At 34.0% G+C, this 19,754-nt stretch overlaps 2 protein-coding genes across 6 annotated transcripts; one reads left to right on the top strand and one right to left on the bottom strand.

Moving 5' to 3' along the window:
- Nucleotides 1-266: 266 nt before the first annotated feature.
- On the top strand, nt 267-905 carry LOC138912969 (putative uncharacterized protein DDB_G0271606). The gene has a single exon (XM_070215020.1). The coding sequence runs from the start codon at nt 267-269 to the stop codon at nt 903-905; it is 639 nt and encodes a 212-aa protein (XP_070071121.1).
- Nucleotides 906-16,260: 15,355 nt separating this feature from the next.
- LOC123002405 (uncharacterized) lies at nt 16,261-18,610 on the bottom strand. Of its 5 annotated transcripts, none has more exons than XR_011418824.1 (5): nt 18,082-18,607; nt 17,924-17,998; nt 17,548-17,837; nt 16,995-17,043; nt 16,261-16,919 (listed from the first exon to the last, which is right to left on the bottom strand). XR_011418824.1 is itself a non-coding variant. In XM_070215820.1 (4 exons), exons 1-4 carry the CDS (start codon nt 18,329-18,331, stop codon nt 16,899-16,901), a joined length of 636 nt encoding a protein of 211 aa, XP_070071921.1. In that variant the 5' UTR covers nt 18,332-18,610; the 3' UTR covers nt 16,261-16,898. The 5 variants fall into 5 exon arrangements, 1 of the variants encoding a protein (XP_070071921.1); XR_011418825.1 differs by having other exon boundaries at nt 16,995-17,767; nt 17,816-17,837; nt 18,082-18,605; XR_011418823.1 differs by having other exon boundaries at nt 16,995-17,837; nt 18,082-18,605.
- Nucleotides 18,611-19,754: the final 1,144 nt, after the last annotated feature.

Below are 19,754 nucleotides of genomic sequence, written 5' to 3'. Positions count from 1 at the left end.
TGAAAACAAACCTTTTTTAGTACACATTTGATTCTTTTTTGACTTCATTTTAATATTACTTTGATCAAATATTAATATTGAATGACCCCCTCCACAAATTTTTAGTACGTCTATGAGACAGGCACAAGCCAAAACACGGTTATTTGTTTTTCCATTTTGTGTCGCCACAGATCATGTGACCGTCACACAAATACATATGCAAGCGTAAATAGGACAAAAGGAATGTGGCAACTAATGGCTACACATTTCGACTATTCAGTAGCAATATGAATTTCAACAGGAGCGGTACATTCCAGGCTGCATGGCAGCCCCAACAACATCAGCAGCAGAATTTGCAATTGCAACTGGAGCAACACAAGCAGCAGCTTGAGTTGTTCCAGCTACAATTGAACAGCCAACAGCCAACGCAGCTTCAGCAAATGCAGCAGCAAATTTTAATGCAGCAACAATCGCAAGCTGCGCACCCTGGAAAGGATCGGCCGCCATTCCAAACGCTGCGAGAGGCCCACAACAAAATTCAAAAGCAGCAGCGCCAAATAAAGGGCCTTCAGGACAAGGTGGCTGCCTTGGAAAGATTCCAGGCTTATGTGAGCTCCGTGTTGCGCCTGCCCCAAACATGGAGTCCGTCGCAGGCAGTGCCGCCGCAGGCAGTGCCGCTGCAGGCAGTACCGCTGCAGACAGTGCCGTTGCTGGCAGTGCCGTCGCAGAGTTTGCAGTCTGGCCCTTCTGTGGATGAGCTGATGCAGCAAATCGCCATGTTGCAACAGCAGCTCCAAAAGCAACAGGCGCAGGCGCGAGCCCCCGAGGAAGAGCGGCGAGATCAGCCGAGTCAACCTGGCTCAATGATGGCGCAGCAAATTCAGGGCTTGCAGCAACAGCTCCAGCAGCAAGACATTTCAAATTAATTAATTTTTTTTTATTTGTTTTTAATTTCTTATTTAGTCCTTAGTTTAATTTAATTTGTCCCTTTCTTAGATTTAAGTTTAATTTCATTACAATTTCTTTTTAAATAAAAAAAAACAAAAAAAAATCCATAAAAATGCCTTTTTTGGGTGCCTTTTATTGTTAACATATCTTGCATTTCCTTTTTCTGGGGTTTTCATTCTTTGTCTTTTCATTTTTTTCATTTTTTTGTCTTCTTAGATGCGTTCCATCTCTTTCACGAAATTGGAATATGAAAACAAAAAGTTAAAAGCAACTCATGTAATAGGCACGGTTACAAACCAATACATCCACATCTTACGATGTTTGTATTTGTGCTTGCGTCGCCGCTACGCAAATAGCTGAAAATTAAGGACAAGGAAATGAAGGAAACTAATAACAGCTAAACAGGCGCGAGAAGTTTAGTTTTATTTTGGATGCCTAAGCAGCAAGTGAAAGCTATTGTGAAGCGCAAACATTTTAAAATTTTTCTGTGCGTTAAGTTAATTTTAATTCCTACACGTAAGTTATTTTTTCTATTTCCACTATTTCCACTATACAAGTTTTGTATAGACGCTAATCAAATTCTTGAGAAGCGAAGTCATAGTTGACTTTCATTAATTAGTTATCCATTTCCTTACAATGTATGGACACTTTTCACGTTAATATTTAACGTTGATCAGTGAAGTCAATTTTGACTTTAAATATAAGCAAGCTGTGCTTGGACGCTTTTCACGTTGCTTTTTAACATTGATTAGCGAGTTACTGTTGGCTTTTTTAAGTTGACATAACTAAATCGATTTTTTTTAACTTCTTTAATTGAAGTTGGATATAAAAACTTTGGTAAAAGTTTAATTTGATCTTGGACCTTTAACACAAATTTAAAACTTTAATATGTCAATTGAGAACCTAAGTATTAATGGTGAGTTGGTGCCCCATATGGTGGTTAAAATAATTGGCGATGGTGCTTGCCTGTTTAGAGCCATTTCATATCATTTAAAAGGCTCACAGCATTTCTCTGGAGTGATTCGCCAGGAAATTGTAGCTCACGTCGTTAACAATTGGGATTTTTTTCAAGTGCACGCACTAAACTCTAATGGACTAAATTTCATAAATTCTGCACAATATGAAGAGGAAATGATGAAGTCCCGTACTTACGGAACAGAGTGTGAGCTTCAAGCAGCTGCTAATGTATATTCAGTTTGCTTTCATGTTTTTCGAAATGGAAATTTTCATAGCGGTTATGGTTCAGAAGATAACCCTGTTAAATTATTGAAATTTTCTGGTGATCTTGAAAATGGACATTTCGATGTACTTCTTTTGTATGAATCATCACCGTTAACAGATTCACCGTCACAAAGATTAGTTGAGGCTAGCACAAAAAAAAAAGCTTCCAAAAGGAGAGCTCGATTTTCTGATAGAACTAAGTCCAACCAAATAAAGGAAGCTAAAAAAAAATTCAGGATTGATCATACAGAACAAATAAAAGATAAAAAAAAGGAATATTACGCTAATAAGTCGTCAGAAGGACATCTTTTATGGAAAGTAAAAAAAATGTCTGGATTTACATATGATTGCCAAATAGCATATAGTGCTGACAAAATTATTGAAATTGGGCCCATGAATAAGAAATGCAACTATTGCAATGCTTTGAAATGGAAGAACGAATCTGACGGAATTTGCTGTAGTTCCGGAAAAGTTAAACTTCCCCAACTTCAAACATTACCTGAGCCTCTTAAGAGCCTAACCTTAGGCGGTCATCCCAAGCATGACCACTTCTTAGACCGTTTACGAAAATACAATTCATTATTTCAAATGACTTCATTCGGCTGTAATAAAGTTTATGAAAAAGGTTTCTTGCCAACTTTTAAGGTTCAGGGTCAGGTATATCACCTAATTGGCAGTCTATGGCCTACAAAGGAAAAAGAAGCACAGTTCCTTCAAATATATTTTGTTGGTGAGGATGAAAAGGAAACAGAACTGAGATGTAAAAATGCGTCTGATGTGAATCGTGATTTGGTAAAAGCTTTACAATCTATGTTGCATAAAATTAATCCGTTCGTTAAAGATTTAAAATCAACTATTGACAAAGTTCCTGCAAATACTACTGACTACAAAATGATAATTCATGCTGATCGCACACCATCTGGATCTCACAAGGGTTGCTATAATGCACCAAGAGCAAGTGAAGTAGCTTTACTTATTGTTGGTCAGCAGTTCAAACAGAGAGATATTATTCTTGAAAGTCATAATTCAAAATTACAAAAAATTAATGAACTACATCGTTCCTATGACGCTTTGCAGTATCCGCTTCTCTTTCCACATGGAGAGGATGGATATTCAATTAATATACCGCAAGTTGATCCTCTATCAAAAAAACATTTAAAAAAAACCGTATCGGCACTAAATTTTTATAGTTACCGAATAATGATTCGGGAGGGTGAAATTAATCATTTAATTTATTTCAAAGCTCTTTTAAGTCAGTTTTTAGTCGATATGTATGCCAAAATGGAAGCAGAACGGCTTAATTTTATTCGAAACAATCAAGAAAAACTTAGGGCTGAAAGCTATATACACCTTAAAGACGCTATAGGTAGACAAGATGTAAATCCAGCTCAGCTGGGCCAAATGGTTATTTTACCATCTTCATTCACGAGTTCTGCACGTTATATGCATGAGAAAACTCAGGATGCTATGACATATGTCCGGCACTATGGCCGTCCTGATTTATTTATAACATTTACTTGCAATCCTAAGTGGAAAGACATTACAGAGTCATTATTACCCGGTCAGATGGCCTATGACCGCCATGATATAATAGCGCGAGTATTTCATTTAAAAGTTAAAGCACTAAAGGCTCTTTTAGTTAAGAACGAATTGTTTGGAGAAGTTCAATGTTTTATGTACACTGTAGAATGGCAAAAACGTGGCCTCCCACATGTTCATATACTACTTTGGCTTAAAAATCGAATTTATGCTGATCAAATAGACGATACAATATGTGCAGAAATTCCAGATCCACAGAAAGATCCCGTGCTACATAATATCGTAAAGTCCAATATGATTCATGGACCTTGCGGAATGTTTAACCGTAGTTCACCGTGCATGAAAGATGGCAAATGTTCAAAAAAATTTCCCCGTCAGCTTTCAAAGGAAACAGTAACAGGAATTGATAGTTATCCTCTGTATCGAAGAAGGGCTTCAGATGATGGTGGCTTTACTGTAGAAAAGAAAGGTAATATTTTAGACAACCGTTGGGTTGTGCCATATAATTCAGTACTATTACGTGCAATGGAAGCACACATAAATGTTGAAGCCTGCAGTTCAGTTAAGTCTATAAAATACGTATGCAAATATGTCAATAAAGGCAGCGATCAGGCTTCCTTTTCCCTTGAAGACCGACGAAATGAAGTTAAAACGTATGAAAATGGAAGATATATAAGCAGCTCGGAAGCCGTGTGGAGAATCCTGGCTTTCCCTATACACGAACGATTTCCAGCAGTTATGCAATTGTCTGTACATTTAGAAAATGGGCAGCGTGTGTACTTTAATCCCAATGATCCGAATCAACTAGCGAAGAAGATAAACACTCCTTCGAATACTACACTTCTCGCTTTCTTTGAACTTTGTAAAATTGATGATTTCGCCAAAACTCTTTTATATGTTGAAGTTCCATCCTATTACACATGGAACAATACAAAGTTTCTTAGAAGAAAACGAGGCAGTGACGTACCTCATTTTTCTGGAGTTAAAAAGGATTCAGCTTTGGGCAGAGTTTATACCGTTCACCCACATAACAGTGAATGTTATTTTCTTAGACTTCTACTCCATGAGGTACGAGGTCCAACTTCATTTTCGTATTTAAAAACTGTAAATGGCGTAATATACAGTACTTTTCAATTAGCTTGCAAAGCATTGGGCTTACTTGAGGATGATAGTCATTGGGACAAAACTTTGGCAGAAGCTAGCGTTTGTCAAGTTCCAAAAAACTTACGTGATCTCTTTGGAATTATGTTAGTTTTTTGTCAACTCTCGGATCCTTTAGTTCTTTGGAATAAGTACAAGACTTTCTTATCGGAAGACATACTTTATTCTGACATTAATGACGAAATTATGGAAAGAGTCTATAACAAATGTCTAATAAGCATTAAACATTTTGTATTGTCTATTGGTGGAACATGTCTTAAAGAATATGGTCTTCCTCCACCAATTATTCCTGAAGCCGAATTGGAAGAAAATAATACCGATTATCTAAGAGAAATAAGTTATGAAAGTAACAACACTCTCCTTACCAACAACGAAAATTTGCTTACAGACGAGCAAAAAGTCGTATACAATACAATTTTACAAAGCGTTGGGGCTGAGATGGGTGAAATATTTTTTTTGGATGCACCTGGAGGGACTGGTAAAACCTTCTTGACAAACTTATTGTTGGCAAAAGTTCGAAGTAAAAAAAAAATAGCCCTAGCTGTAGCATCTTCCGGTATAGCTGCTACCCTGCTCAATGGAGGTCGAACTGTTTATTCTACATTTAAACTTCCTTTGGATTTAGTTAATTTAGAAACACCTCATTGCTCTATTTCAAAGCAATGTAATATGGCTGCGGTGTTTAAAGATTGTAAGTTAATTGTTTGGGATGAGTGCACCATGTCACATAAAGGTGGGCTTGAAGCCATAAATAGAACCCTGCAAGATATTAATGAGAATACTATGTTGATGGGTGGTATTACAGTCCTGCTAGCTGGAGACTTTCGCCAAACCCTTCCTGTTGTGCCAAGAGGTACAAGAGCTGACGAAATAAAGGCCTGTTTAAAATCTTCATTTTTATGGCCACAGATAAAAAAACTAGCGCTCACGAAAAATATGCGAGTGCACTTAAAAGGAGACAGTTCTGCAGGAATTTTTGCCGAAACTCTTTTAAAAATTGGGAATGGCGTCCATCCAACAGTTGATGGAAAAATAGTTATAACATCACGCTTAGGAAATGTAGTCAAAAACGTTCAAGATCTTACATCCAAAATATTTCCTGACATTTCCAACATATCATGTAAAAGCTTAGATTGGCTATCTGAGCGCGCCATTTTGACAACGAAAAATGAAAGAGCAACCACTATTAATAATTTATTGCTAAACTCATTTGATGGTTTAGAAGTCTCCTATAAATCGGTCGACTCTGTTCCTGATGCTGATAATGCTGTTCATTACCCTGTTGAATTTTTAAATTCTTTGAATCCTCCAGGAATTCCTCAGCATAATCTGTCTCTTAGGATTGGAGCACCCGTAATGTTATTGCGAAATTTAAGTCCCCCAAAGTTATGCAATGGGACACGATTGCAGATAAAAGGTCTTCATAAGAATGTAATCGAAGCAACAGTATTTACGGGGTGCGCGAAGGGGGAAACAGTGTTTATACCCAGGATTCCATTAATACCATCCAGTCTGCCGTTTCAGTTTAAAAGGCTACAATTCCCTCTAAAAGTTTGCTTTGCAATAACTATAAATAAATCGCAGGGGCAGACTTTGAAGCTGGCTGGACTAGATCTTAGAGAAGATTGCTTCTCTCATGGACAATTTTATGTCGCATGCTCTAGAGTTAGCTCTGCCAGTAGCCTTATTATTCTCGCTCCTGAAGGATCTTCTAAAAATGTTGTTTACACAGAGGTTTTGAAGTAATCATATAAATTAACATTAATAAACCTAGAAAGTTTCAGTGGAATAGGTCTAATTGGAGATACCACATTAAAAAAAACGCGCCAATTTCTCTACCTCAGGGGTGGTGTGGAAATGGGAAAGTCTTGACAACCGTACTCAAAACTAATTTTAAGCGAACGAAGTCGCGCCGGGTACAGCTAGTCTTATATATTAGTTCCTGTCGCGGGGAGCTTCGCTGTGTTGTCGGTGCTGTCTCTTTCCTAACTATTTCAGGAGTTTGAGGGTCTATCTGCTGTGATGCATCGGAATCCTTTCCTGTTTTCGGAGTGTTCTATTCAGCAAGTTCATTATTTTCCTTCCTTTCAATGGTCGCGTTTCTTTGAGGCGAGCTACCCATCAAGTTGCTTTTTCGGAAAGCTTCTTCTATATTGTTTGGTGTTAATTGAGTTGTCATCTTGCATTAAAGGGTCCAAACTCTACGCCGCTATCTCCTCACCTATGTACAGTTGTCCCAAATGTCCCCATGGGTCCCTATGCAAGCATGCGGGGGTTGACACAACGCTTCATGGGCGGTTGTGTTCAGAGCCAGGACGGACGCAAAGCAGGAATCATTTCAACTGCACCTGTACCGCCGAGTCAACGGTGATGTGATTTGAACGTACGAAGAGACTTGCTAAGTTTTAACTGGACGGAGGCGAAAGTAACATTATCCCGATAGCCGTTTCTGCAAAATGTCACTCAACAATTTATCGTTCCAGTGTCTTGCCGTGACTGGGGGTCCGCGAGTATATCAGGCCCGTCACCCGGTGTTGGGTGCCCCTGCGGGATATAATAATAATAATAATAATAATAATAATAATAATAATAATAATAATAATAATAATAATAATAATAATAATAATAATAATAATAATAATAATAATAATAATAATAATAATAATAATAATAATAATAATAATAATAATAATAATAATAATAATAATAATAATAATTATAATAATAATAATAATTTAATTTAATTTTAATTTAATAATAATAATAATAATAATAATAATAATAATAATAATAATAATAATAATAATAATAATAATAATAATAATAATAATAATAATAATAATAATAATAATAATAATAATAATAATAATAATAATAATAATAATAATAATAATAATAATAATAATAATAATAATAATAATAATAATAATAATAATAATAATAATAATAATAATAATAATAATAATAATAATAATAATAATAATAATAATAATAATAATAATAATAATAATAATAATAATAATAATAATAATAATAATAATAATAATAATAATAATAATAATAATAATAATAATAATAATAATAATAATAATAATAATAATAATAATAATAATAATAATAATAATAATAATAATAATAATAATAATAATAATAATAATAATAATAATAATAATAATAATAATAATAATAATAATAATAATAATAATAATAATAATAATAATAATAATAATAATAATAATAATAATAATATAATAATAATAATAATAATAATAATAATAATAATAATAATAATAATAATAATAATAATAATAATAATAATAATAATAATAATAATAATAATAATAATAATAATAATAATAATAATAATAATAATAATAATAATAATAATAATAATAATAATAATAATAATAATAATAATAATAATAATAATAATAATAATAATAATAATAATAATAATAATAATAATAATAATAATAATAATAATAATAATAATAATAATAATAATAATAATAATAATAATAATAATAATAATAATAATAATAATAATAATAATAATAATAATAATAATAATAATAATAATGTGTTTAGTAGTGTTCGTGAATCCTTGCTTGGAATGTATTTAGAGATTCATGTAGACTTGTTGTATAGGAGTTATCTGCCGACCCCATTCGTGCAAGTTCATCCTCCTTTTCGTTTCCTGGTATATCATTGTGCCCTGGCACCGATGTTATCTGTACATAGTTTCTTATTGCTAGTATGTTAAGCGCCGACTAACAATCGGCTACAAGTGTCGAGTTGGTTCTTGCTGCTGCGAGAGATTTGATAGCCGCTTGGCTATCAGAGTATATTCTTACCAGTAGTATAAAAATGAGAGTTCTGAATCGTATTTAATGAGAGTTCTGGATCAAAAGTGGAGGGGGAGGTAATTAATTATGCTAATTAGGGTAATAAATCAGGACAATGTGACAGGTGTGGGGGGTAATTAAAGTTAATGGGTGCGTGACGAGTGATCGTTAATTAGGGTCCACAATAGTTATTAACTACATCATACCTAAAGCATATGCCATGTACGGATTCATTAAGCGCAACACAACTCACTTCTCTGACCCATACACTAAGCTTACTCTATTCTTCTCATTCGTTCGTTCCAAATTAGAATACGCGGCATTTGTCTGGAACCCGACTGGACTTGTGTACATTCGTCGGGTAGAGCGAGTGCAAAAGCTTTTCCTCCGTTTCGCCCTTCAAAGCCTCCGATTCCGTGATCCCACTCCTTCCTATGCTGCTAGGTGTCGCCTTGAACAGCTTGCAACATTACAAGATCGTAGGAGTGTAATTGCGCTGCTTTTTATATTAGACCTACTTTCCGGGAAAATTGATTGCCCTATTTTGCTTAATATTATTAGCCTATCCGTGCCTAGTAGGGCTCTAAGAACCACTGAACCTTTTTTTTATCCCTACACACAGAACAAATTACGCTCTAAATGAGCCTATGTACAGAGCTTTACATCTCTTCAACAGTCTGCCACTTAGCATGCGATTGGACCCAAGTTCGTCCAGGGATAGCAACAAGAAAGCCCTGTTATTATATTTCTCTAGAATTAGTAATTAGTTAAGAGTTAGTTAAGTAGCTAGTAAAGGACATGAAGTCTGTTGGCGAAATAAATAAATAAATATAATGCCTATAGAACTTTTCATAAAAGATACGGCGGTGCAGAGTGCGGCCAGACTGAAGGCAAGTAAATGCTGGAAAGGCTACCACACAGGGCTCTGTCGTATCTTAGAGGACAGCAACTATCTGGCAAAGAACAAAACGGATTATGTGACAGCGGAGATAAGATTTGGAAACGGATTTACGACTACCTTTCCAACGAGGGAAGACTGGGAGAATGACAGAGTAACCGGACAAGATGAGGTATCACTCTACACTGACGGCTCCAAGATGGACTGTGGTGTAGGGGCTGGAATTTTCATTGAAAGCGGGGGGATAGATTCGAAATTCCACCTCCCAGAATCAGCGACAGTTTTTCAGGCTGAGGTACTTGCTATTTTAGAAGCAGCCAAGCTTTCGATTCAGCAATGCCTCAGGAATACCAAGGTAAGAGTAGTATGAAAATGAGAGTTCTGAATCGTATTTAATGAGAGTTCTGGATCAAAAGTGGAGGGGAGGTAATTAATTATGCTAATTAGGGTAATAAATCAGGACAATGTGACAGGTGTGGGGGGTAATTAAAGTTAATGGGTGCGTGACGAGTGATCGTTAATTAGGGTCCACAATAGTTATATCCAGCTTTTGTATGTAGGGTTTGTATTCAGGAATCAGGAATCCCGAAATTCGGTCCAGAAATCGGGGGAGATATTACTGGGGTGTGACGGGTGATCGTAAATTAGGGTGATAAGTTGCTTATATCTAGGAATTGTATTCAGGAATTCGCTCCCCCGAATTTCGTTTAAGAAATCGGGACTCTTATTAAGCGGGAAGAAGTTACTGGGGTGTGACGGGTGATCGTAAATTAGGGTCCACAATAGTTATATCCAGCTTTTGTATCTAGGAAATGGGGTGAAAGAGGGGAGGCGTTCTGCTTAAGTGGTTGACGAGTAGGTTGACGGGATCGAACGTGGGAGAAGTTAGAAAAATAGGGTGAAACGAGGGGAGGGAATCTAGTTAAGCGGGTGAGAAGTTACTGGGGTGTGTCAGGTGATCATAGCGATATATTTGGGTTATCCTAGTTAATGGGGGAGAAATTACTGGGGTGTGCCGGGTGTCCTTTGCTTAGATTAAGAAAGTGTGGTGCTCACACGGGTACGTGTTAGAATGTCACGGGCTGTTGTCACGTCCAAAAGAAACAGCTGAAAGCAACCACCCTTGAAAAGGGATCCCTTTGCTTGCCACTGAGAAACAAACTTCCAAAGAAACAGCTGAAAGCAAGCACCCTTGAAAAGGGATCCCTTTGCTTGCCACTGAGAAACAAACTCCCACCCCAATAACAAAAAGAAGATGTTAATTTGAATTCAAGTATATTTTTATTTTTTAACTTTTTGAGCTGAAAGAAATAGCTGAAAAAAAAATCACCCATCCCCCAAACAAAAGAAGATGTTAATTTGAATTCAAGTATATTTTTATTTTTTAACTTTTTGAGCTGAAAGAAATAGCTGAAAAAAAAAATTCACCCATCCCCCAAACAAAAGAATATGTTAATTTTAATTTCAAATATATTTTTATTGTTTTATTTATTTTTTATTTGTAAATTTAAGGTTAAGATTTTTGTATTTGTTAATTAAAGCAATAGCTTTAATTCTAATGTATGGTGCCTGGTGACATTGACATGTATCCGGGCCCTCTCTTACGTCATCGTCGGCCCAGGGACATGTTAGCATATGCACACCATACCTAGATTCTCTCTCACCGACTCGATCCATCTGTTGTAGCTTGGAGAAGTCCATCTCCAGGGACTCCCGATGATCCTCAAAAATGAAGTCACCAAATTCTTCGAGGAAATTGGTGATTTCATCACACACGTGGTTGTTATTCATTCTGCTGCTGTTTCTTGTTGTTTCTTGATGTTGTTGGCGCTATTTCTTGTTGTTTCTTGATGTTGTTGGCGCTGTTTCTTGTTGTTTCTTGATGTTGTTGGCGCTGTTTGTCTGTTGATGATGTTGTTGTTTGTTGATTTTTGGTTGTTGTATAGTTGTTTTTGTTGGTTTGGTTTGTTGATTTTTGGTTGTAGTTTTGTTGTTATTCCAAACTTATGTTGCTGCTGCTGATATTATTAATCCAGACTTGTAATTCGAACTGAAGGTTCTTCCCAGTAACTTCTTACTTTTATCCCCTCTTCATATGGGGAGCAAAAATTTTCCACCACCATCCCTTCCCTCGCGATCATCCCTTTGAGAAAATTAGTTAGACAAATGCAAATGTGACTAGAAACCGAGTAGTCAACAACCTGGTTGCTAGGACACGGTTCACTTTCACCCCTCCCTCGCCATCAAATATTCGATGGAATCAACCAATGAAAATAATGCAAGTCTAATTTCTTATATTAAATTTAAGGAAAATATTTTCATCAACCAATCAATTCGTTGCAACTCTAATTTCCTATATTAAATTTAATGAAAATATTTTCATTTACCAATCAAAACTTTGAATTTTTTAATTATCAAACTAAAGTTTAAGTTCATACTAATAATCTATCCTCAAAGTTATATTTAAGCTAGAATTTTACCAAATTCAGATCAGTGTTTTCAAATTTCTTGAAGTGACCTACTCTTTTTACTAGTTTCGAAAAACAGTAAAGTGATCTTATCAACGTGTGTACCTCAATTGAAAAGTGGCTTTGTGAGAACAATTAAATTAAAATTACAAATTAACTACATTACAAGTGACTTTGTGAAAAGAAAATAAAAATTTAAAACAATCTACAAATTAACTACATTACAAGTGACTTTGTGAAAAGAAAATAAAAATTTCAAACAATCTACAAATTAATTACAATTGTAATTCTTTCCAAAATAAAAATTAAAATGAATAACCAAACCCAAAAATATTGTGAGTCATGCCGTCGTTTCATCCCGGTGGGAGTTCAATGGAATCACCATGCACGAACCGCGAACCACAAGATGAACGCTATGGTACCTTTGGATGGAAGAATCAAAATGATTTCGGATGGATTCAAGGGTCGAATCCTTCATTATATGTTTGTTAATGAAGGAGAGGAATTAAGATACCCGGAAGAGTTCCTTTTCGAAGCAGGAGAGGCTTTAAAATCGCATTTATTTAATGTGCTTCAAAGCTACATGTCCGGTAAAGTTAATTTTGAGCTTTTTGCGGAATATATGCTCGTGAAAGATGACGATTTAAAAACGGAGACTAAACAATTCCAAAGCAAAATGGAAGTTGTTACAAACCACTCGGATTTAGACCGCATATTCACCAATCACTCAGACCATCTGAAAATAAAAATGGAAGAGTTTCAGGAAAGGGATAGCGGGTGGACCCTACTCCGCATAATTCGATTGGAATTGAATTTCAATCAATTTAAACCGCTTTCTGGTTCTTCATTTATCCCAACACCACCCAAGCTTTTTTCGAAAAAAGCAATAATTAATGTCCAAAATAAGAATGACTCATACTGTTTTAAATGGACTTTGATTTCGGCACTTACAAAGGTAGCAAGTAACCCTAGTATGTGCTACACATATAAAGTTGATATAAGGGCCGAAAGATTTGTTTTAACATCTGGAATAAATTTGGACTTCAGTGGGTTAACATTCCCGCTTAAAATAAAGGACATAGACATCTTCATTCAAAAAAACGTTACATTGAGTATTAACGTTTTTGGATATGATGAGGAAAGTGAAACTATAATTGGACCTCTTTATCAATCTGGAGTTGAAAACCCGACGCACATAAATATACTTTTCCTGGAAGGAAACGGGTTCGGTCACTACACATGGATAAAAAATATTTCAAAGTATGAATTTTATCCGTTATAGACCTACTTATACTTATTATGTTACATTACTTGTTTTATTTTTCTTTTGTTTAACAGACTAATGACTTCACAAAGAGGATCACATAATGGACGGGAATGGTTTTGCAATACCTGCTTAAATTTTTCATCAACTGCAAGTCACGCACTTCGCCACAAGGAGCTTTGCAGTGGAAAGGTTGTCACTCTCCCAAAACCATATAAATCGACATTGAAGTATACGGCACTGCGTCATCAACTAAAAGTTCCGTTCGCAGTGTATGCAGATTTCGAGTGTATACTTCGACGTAAAAATATTGATGTAAGTCCTAAACTGTTTAATGTAAATGAACATGTACCAATTTCATATGCTTACTTTATAAAGTGTGCATATGATTCTAGCTTAGATAAATTTGTAATGGAAACGGGAGGTAATTCAGCCATAAATTTTGTCAATTCCCTTGTAAATAACTTAAAAACTATTCATACAAATTATTTGAGTAAAATTGTTCCCATAGTAATGAATCCAGAGGACGAATATGATTTTGAGTTTACCCTCAATTGTCATATTTGTGAGAAGGCTTTAGCGGATGATAGGGTTCGAGATCATTGTCATTATACAGGTAGATACAGGGGTGCAGCTCATTCGAAATGTAATTTAGAATTGAAAACGTCTAATTTTATCCCAGTTTTCTTCCACAATTTCTCCAAGTATGATTGTCACTTGTTTATCAAAGAATTAACATTAATACCTGGAGAAATTAAAGTTATTCCCATAAACAAGGAGCACTTCATTTCAGTAATGAAAAAAATTGAAAATGAATGTAGAAACAGTTTTGAGATAAGGTTTCTAGACACATTTAGATTTATGTCATCTAGTCTAGATGCCTTAGCGTCCAATTTAGAAGATGATCAACTTAAATCAGTAAGATCACATTTTAATTGTGAAAATGAATTTAGGCTTATGCGGAAGAAGGGTGTATTCCCATATGAATATCTTGATTCAGAGCATAGACTAGAGGAAACTAGTTTACCATCAAGAGACCAATTTTATAATCAGTTTACTGAAAAGCATTGTTCTCAAGAGGAATATAGTCATGCTGTTAAAGTTTGGACACAATTTTCCTGTAAATCTCTAAAGGACTATCTAGAGATTTATTTAAAAACTGATGTATTATTATTAACTGACGTTTTTGAAAATTTCCGTTTAATTTGCATGAAAATTTATTCTCTTGACCCAGCTCATTTTTATACAACACCAGGTTTATCTTGGCAGGCAATGCTGAAAACCACTCAAATTGAGTTACAGTTAATAATTGATATTGATATGTATAAATTTATACAAAGTGGAATTCGGGGTGGTTTGGTACAATGCTGTCACAGATATAGTAAAGCAAATAATAAATATTTAAGTGATTATGATGCTAGTAAAGAGTCATCATTTTTAATGTATTTAGATGCAAATAATTTGTATGGTTGGGCAATGTCTCAACCTTTACCTTACCAAGGGTTTAAGTGGTTGTCTCCCATAGACATAGAAAATTTGGTAGTAGAAAATATTCCAAGCGATGGACATTATGGTTATATTTTAGAAGTGGATTTGGACTATCCATACAGTATCCATGATTTACATAGTGATTTACCGTTTTGTTCATCAACAAAGTTAGCCACTAATAGCAAAAAAGTAAAAAAATTAATTGCCGACCTCGGAAATAATAAAAATTATATCATTCATTATAAAAATTTACAGCAATGTTTGCTTAATGGGTTGCAGCTATTAAAAATTCATAGAGGGATACGTTTTGAGCAAAAACCTTGGCTCAAAACGTATATAGACCTTAACACCCAATATCGTCAAAAAGCTAAAAATTCATTTGAAAAAGATTTTTTTAAATTATTAAATAATGCAGTCTACGGTAAAACCCTAGAAAATATCGAGAATCGCGTTGACATTAAAATAGTTTGTGATTGGGATCCTCCACAGAATAATAATAATAAAAGTGGTCGTAAAAAATTATGTGCACGAGCATTAATTTCCAAATTTAATTTTCAAAGTGCTACAAAACTAGAGAATGATTTTTATACAATTCAAATGAGAAGAATGTCATATGTATACGATAAACCCATGTATCTTGGGTTTACAGTATTAGAGTTATCAAAGTGGAACATGTATAATTTCCATTATCAGTATATGAAACCGAAATTTCAAGATAATATAAGATTAAATTACATGGATACAGATTCCTTCATCTATACAATTAAAACTGATGATTTTTATAGAGATATTCGGAATGATATAGAATTCAAATTTGATACATCTGGTTATTCCGAAGAAAGAGCCAACTTATATAATTTTAAAATATGCAATAAAGCGGTATTAGGTGTTTTTAAAGATGAGCTTCATGGTAGACCAATGTCAGAGTTTGTTGGTCTCCGTCCTAAGGTTTATTGTTATAAAATTGATTCTATGGACAAATCGTTTATGAAATCTAAGGGAGTAACGAGAACAGCACTAGAGTATCTAGATATTGAAAAATATAAAAAGGTTCTTTTCACTGAAAATCGAATGTATGGCGGCATGTCAGTTTTTAGATCTAAAAATCATACCATAAATACTTACAAAATGACAAAAATAATTCTCGATGGTAATGATACAAAGAGAAAAGTTGAGGGTGATAAAATGTCTACACTCCCTTATCATCATAAGGGTTTAATAGAAAGGGAACTCATATCAAATGTTCAAATCCTTGAGGGAGAGTCACTTGTTTTGGGGAGACAGGTAGATGAAATAGAAAGTCTTGAATTCCAGACTGAGGAACAAAAAACTTTACTCAAGCGTCTAAAAACAGAAATTGAAAATGTTGAACATGATTTACTTTACAAGTCGCTTGAACTTGAAATGTTTTATAATGAATTGCCCCCCGATCCCAAAAAACAGAAACAATTTTAGATTTAACAATGCAAAATATTTATTTAATTAGTAAGTTTGATAAAAGGTGTTGAACAATAAAAATTAACAAAATATATATAAATCTTAAAAGGTGTTGAACAATAAAAATTAACAAAATATATATAAATCTTAAGCAATATATATATATAAATGTTTATATTTTGTTAGTATAACATTAAGTTGAACGAATAACAAATACATTTCAATAAATTGAGTATTAAATATAAAATATTTGGGTGTGTTTTTAAATTTTTTTTTTTTTTTTTTGGAAATTTTTTATAAATTGGGTGAGTATATTTTATTTGATTGGTTTTGTACCCGTTGCCTATATAGATAATTCCACAGTTCTAATTCATGTGGGTTCATTTTAGCTTCAGGTTCAGAATCCCTGTCTTGAACAGGTTCATCTTCTTCTTCAGCTGATTTTTCTTCCTCGTTTTTTTCCCTTATCTGTTTTAGATAATAACCCAACTCTACTTGTTCAGGAGTAATATCATTATTTTCATTACTCTCATCGCTATTGCTTAAGTTAATGTTTATATTTTGGTGATAAAGTTGTGTGATGTCATCATCAGTTAAATTAAAACTAGAAATATTATTAGAAATTGAATTTACTGAAACTACGTTAGATCCTAAAAGGTGAACATATTCAACTGAAATGAGAAAAACAAAAAAAAAAAAACGAATTAATGAAATGACATAATATATACTAAAGTAAATTAACTTGCCTTTTGTTTTGTTTAATATATTATTTCCTTGAGGAATTTTTATATCCTTCTGAAATAAATAAGTAATATGTTATCCCTAATTCATATAAAAGTTGTTGCGGTTCAACAACTCGCTACACTCTAATAGACATAATTTTCCCCCATCAGAGTCTATACCACTCAAGTCTAGTTCCTCAATTGTTATAACCTCTCTTTTACTTATCTTGGGTGGAGGTGGTAAATCTATTGTTTTTGGTAGAAGTGGATAGTAAAAAAGTTCTTCATCAATTTCTACACAGTTTATTTGAATCTTATACATATCTAGATGAGAATGTTTTTTTAACCTTTTTGAAACGTAATGGCATTGGATTCTTAAAGTGAAAAGGTCCTTATAACCGAGTTTATAATATCTATCGAAACCTCTGTTTCCTGTTACAATAGTTCCGCCCTCTCTATTTTCCCTTTCAAGCAAGTCTGATTTAAACTTCTCTAACAATTCCTTTTTAAGAAAAGAATATTTTTTTTCTACACTACGCTTCTCTGTTTTATTTAAAATTTTTGACTCTTCACTTACATTATCATTATTACCATCTTCTTCATTTAGTGGCGTAAATGATTGTTTGGAGGGTGACGACAAATCATCGTACTCATCATAGATTTGGAAATTAGCTGGTGGGGGTGCTGATGATGATGATTCTGTTGCTTCTGTTGATGATGATGCTTCTGTTGAGGATGATGATGCTTCTGTTGATGATGATGATGCTTCTGTTGTTGTTGTTTCTGTTGTTGTTGTTGTTTCTGTTGTTGTTGTTTCTGTTGTTGTTGTTTCTGTTGTTGTTGTTTCTGTTGTTGTTGTTGTTGTTTCTGAAATTAAATATCATAACAAAAGTTAACAAAAATCGAAAAAGGAAAAAAAGTAATTTGTGATTGGTATTTATATTGATATTTACCTTGTGGTGCTTCGTCGTCTTCATCTTTTTTTAGTTTCCTCTCTTCTGTTATATAGCTTGCCATTGTTGTTGCTTCTGAAATTAAATAACATATAGAAAAGTAATAAAACAAAAAAAAAAAAAAATTTTTATTGTTATTATTGTTTTGATGTTCTTACCTTGGGAGGTTTTTAGTTTACTCTCTAACTCATCAATGTTATTTATATTCGCTAGTGAACTGTTCTTAAATAGATACAATTTCAGCTGAATATTCAAAACATCATTGTTAGGGAGTAAAATTTGAATAATTGTGGTTTCCATTGTCTCGTTGTATGTCGTTAGATGTGAAGTGGGTATTACACCCATTTCCACTACTCCTATTACAGAAACTATTATTAAAAATAGTTTCATTATTTTATTATTATTCATTTTCACACACACACACACACACAATTATTAATAAAGTTTGAGTTTTTAGCTTTCACTTTCACTTTTATATGAGCAATTTGAGCTCCAATTTTCACCGTCTTGTCTTGCTTGCGATCGCTACTGAAAAAATCATAAGCGCCCCAGTGGTATTTATTTAGAATTTTCAGTATATAACTCTTATGTAAACGAATAAAGGGATGGGGCAATCATTCCTAAATATGCTGGCGAACCAGTCCAACAAACAGAAACAATATATACAAACCTTGAGTAAACATTCTTATAGCCCTCCACACGCCCTCCACAGAAAGCAGAACATTCTTATCGCCCTCCACAGAAAGCAGAACATTCTATCAGTCTTTGCGTGTGCGTATGTGGAAACTATTTTTGATTTTGTATACGTAGGGTGCGGCCTTTCGATGCGGGCGATTGTGTCTGGAAACTATTTTTGATGATGTGTACGTACATGAGCATGCGAGTCTGAACATAATTATAGAAACCACTTGTAATGGAAGATCTTCGAAGTCTTTGCGTGTGCGTATGTGGAAACTATTTTGACTTTGTATACGTAGGGTGGTGGGGGATTTTGGCTGGAGACTATTTTTGAACTTGTACATAAGCTGTTACATGAGCATGCCGGTCTGAACATATTTATTTTTCTGTTGCTGAGTTGATTAGTATATGGAGTATATATTCTTTTATTTTCAATCCGAATAAGAGTTGCTCTATAAAATATTATCTTCAGATTCCCAGCTATCATATTTTTTTGAAAACCCCAACCAACGTACACGGACTTTATTCCCGTCTCTCTTTATTATTTTTTCCACTTAATATTTGTCTGGGAAACGAGTTTTTTTTTAGTTCTTCTTTGTAAAATCCACCTTGTATTGGAGTACCTTCAAAGTCTTCCAACAAGTATGTGGTAGGGTATGTGTTTTTCACACTTGTTATTTTAAAAATTTCTGTAGTCCAATTCGGTGTATACCCCTTTTCAAACACATGTTTATACTTACTGATGCGTACATAATCTCCATTTCGCAATTTCCCCACACTAAACATTTTGAGATGATTGTAGGCTGTTTTCTAAATGTGTTTTTCATTGGAAGAATTGACGTCAATTGGGGCGACCTTAATTGTTCTATGTGGTCTTTTGTTGTATATATCAATTAATTTTTTATACATATCAACCCACTTGTATGTTCCGCTAAAACTAAATTCACGCCACATAAGTTCCTTCAAACTTCTGTTGAAGCGTTCCACAATTGAAGCTTTTACAATTGAATAGGTAGAATAATGGTTTATTCCATATTGTTTCATTAACGCGTTAAATTGTTTGTTAAAAAATTCAGTTCCATCATCCGTTTGTAAATTTTTTGGTGTTCCACGTCCAGATTTGAAAATTTTTTCCATTGCCATTGAGACATCT

The sequence above is a fragment of the Drosophila takahashii genome, chromosome 3L, assembly GCF_030179915.1.
Source record: "Drosophila takahashii strain IR98-3 E-12201 chromosome 3L, DtakHiC1v2, whole genome shotgun sequence".
Lineage (NCBI taxonomy): Eukaryota > Metazoa > Arthropoda > Insecta > Diptera > Drosophilidae > Drosophila > Drosophila takahashii.
The sequence above is the reverse complement of the archived record's forward strand: the minus strand, read 5'-3'. Positions and strand labels throughout refer to the sequence as shown.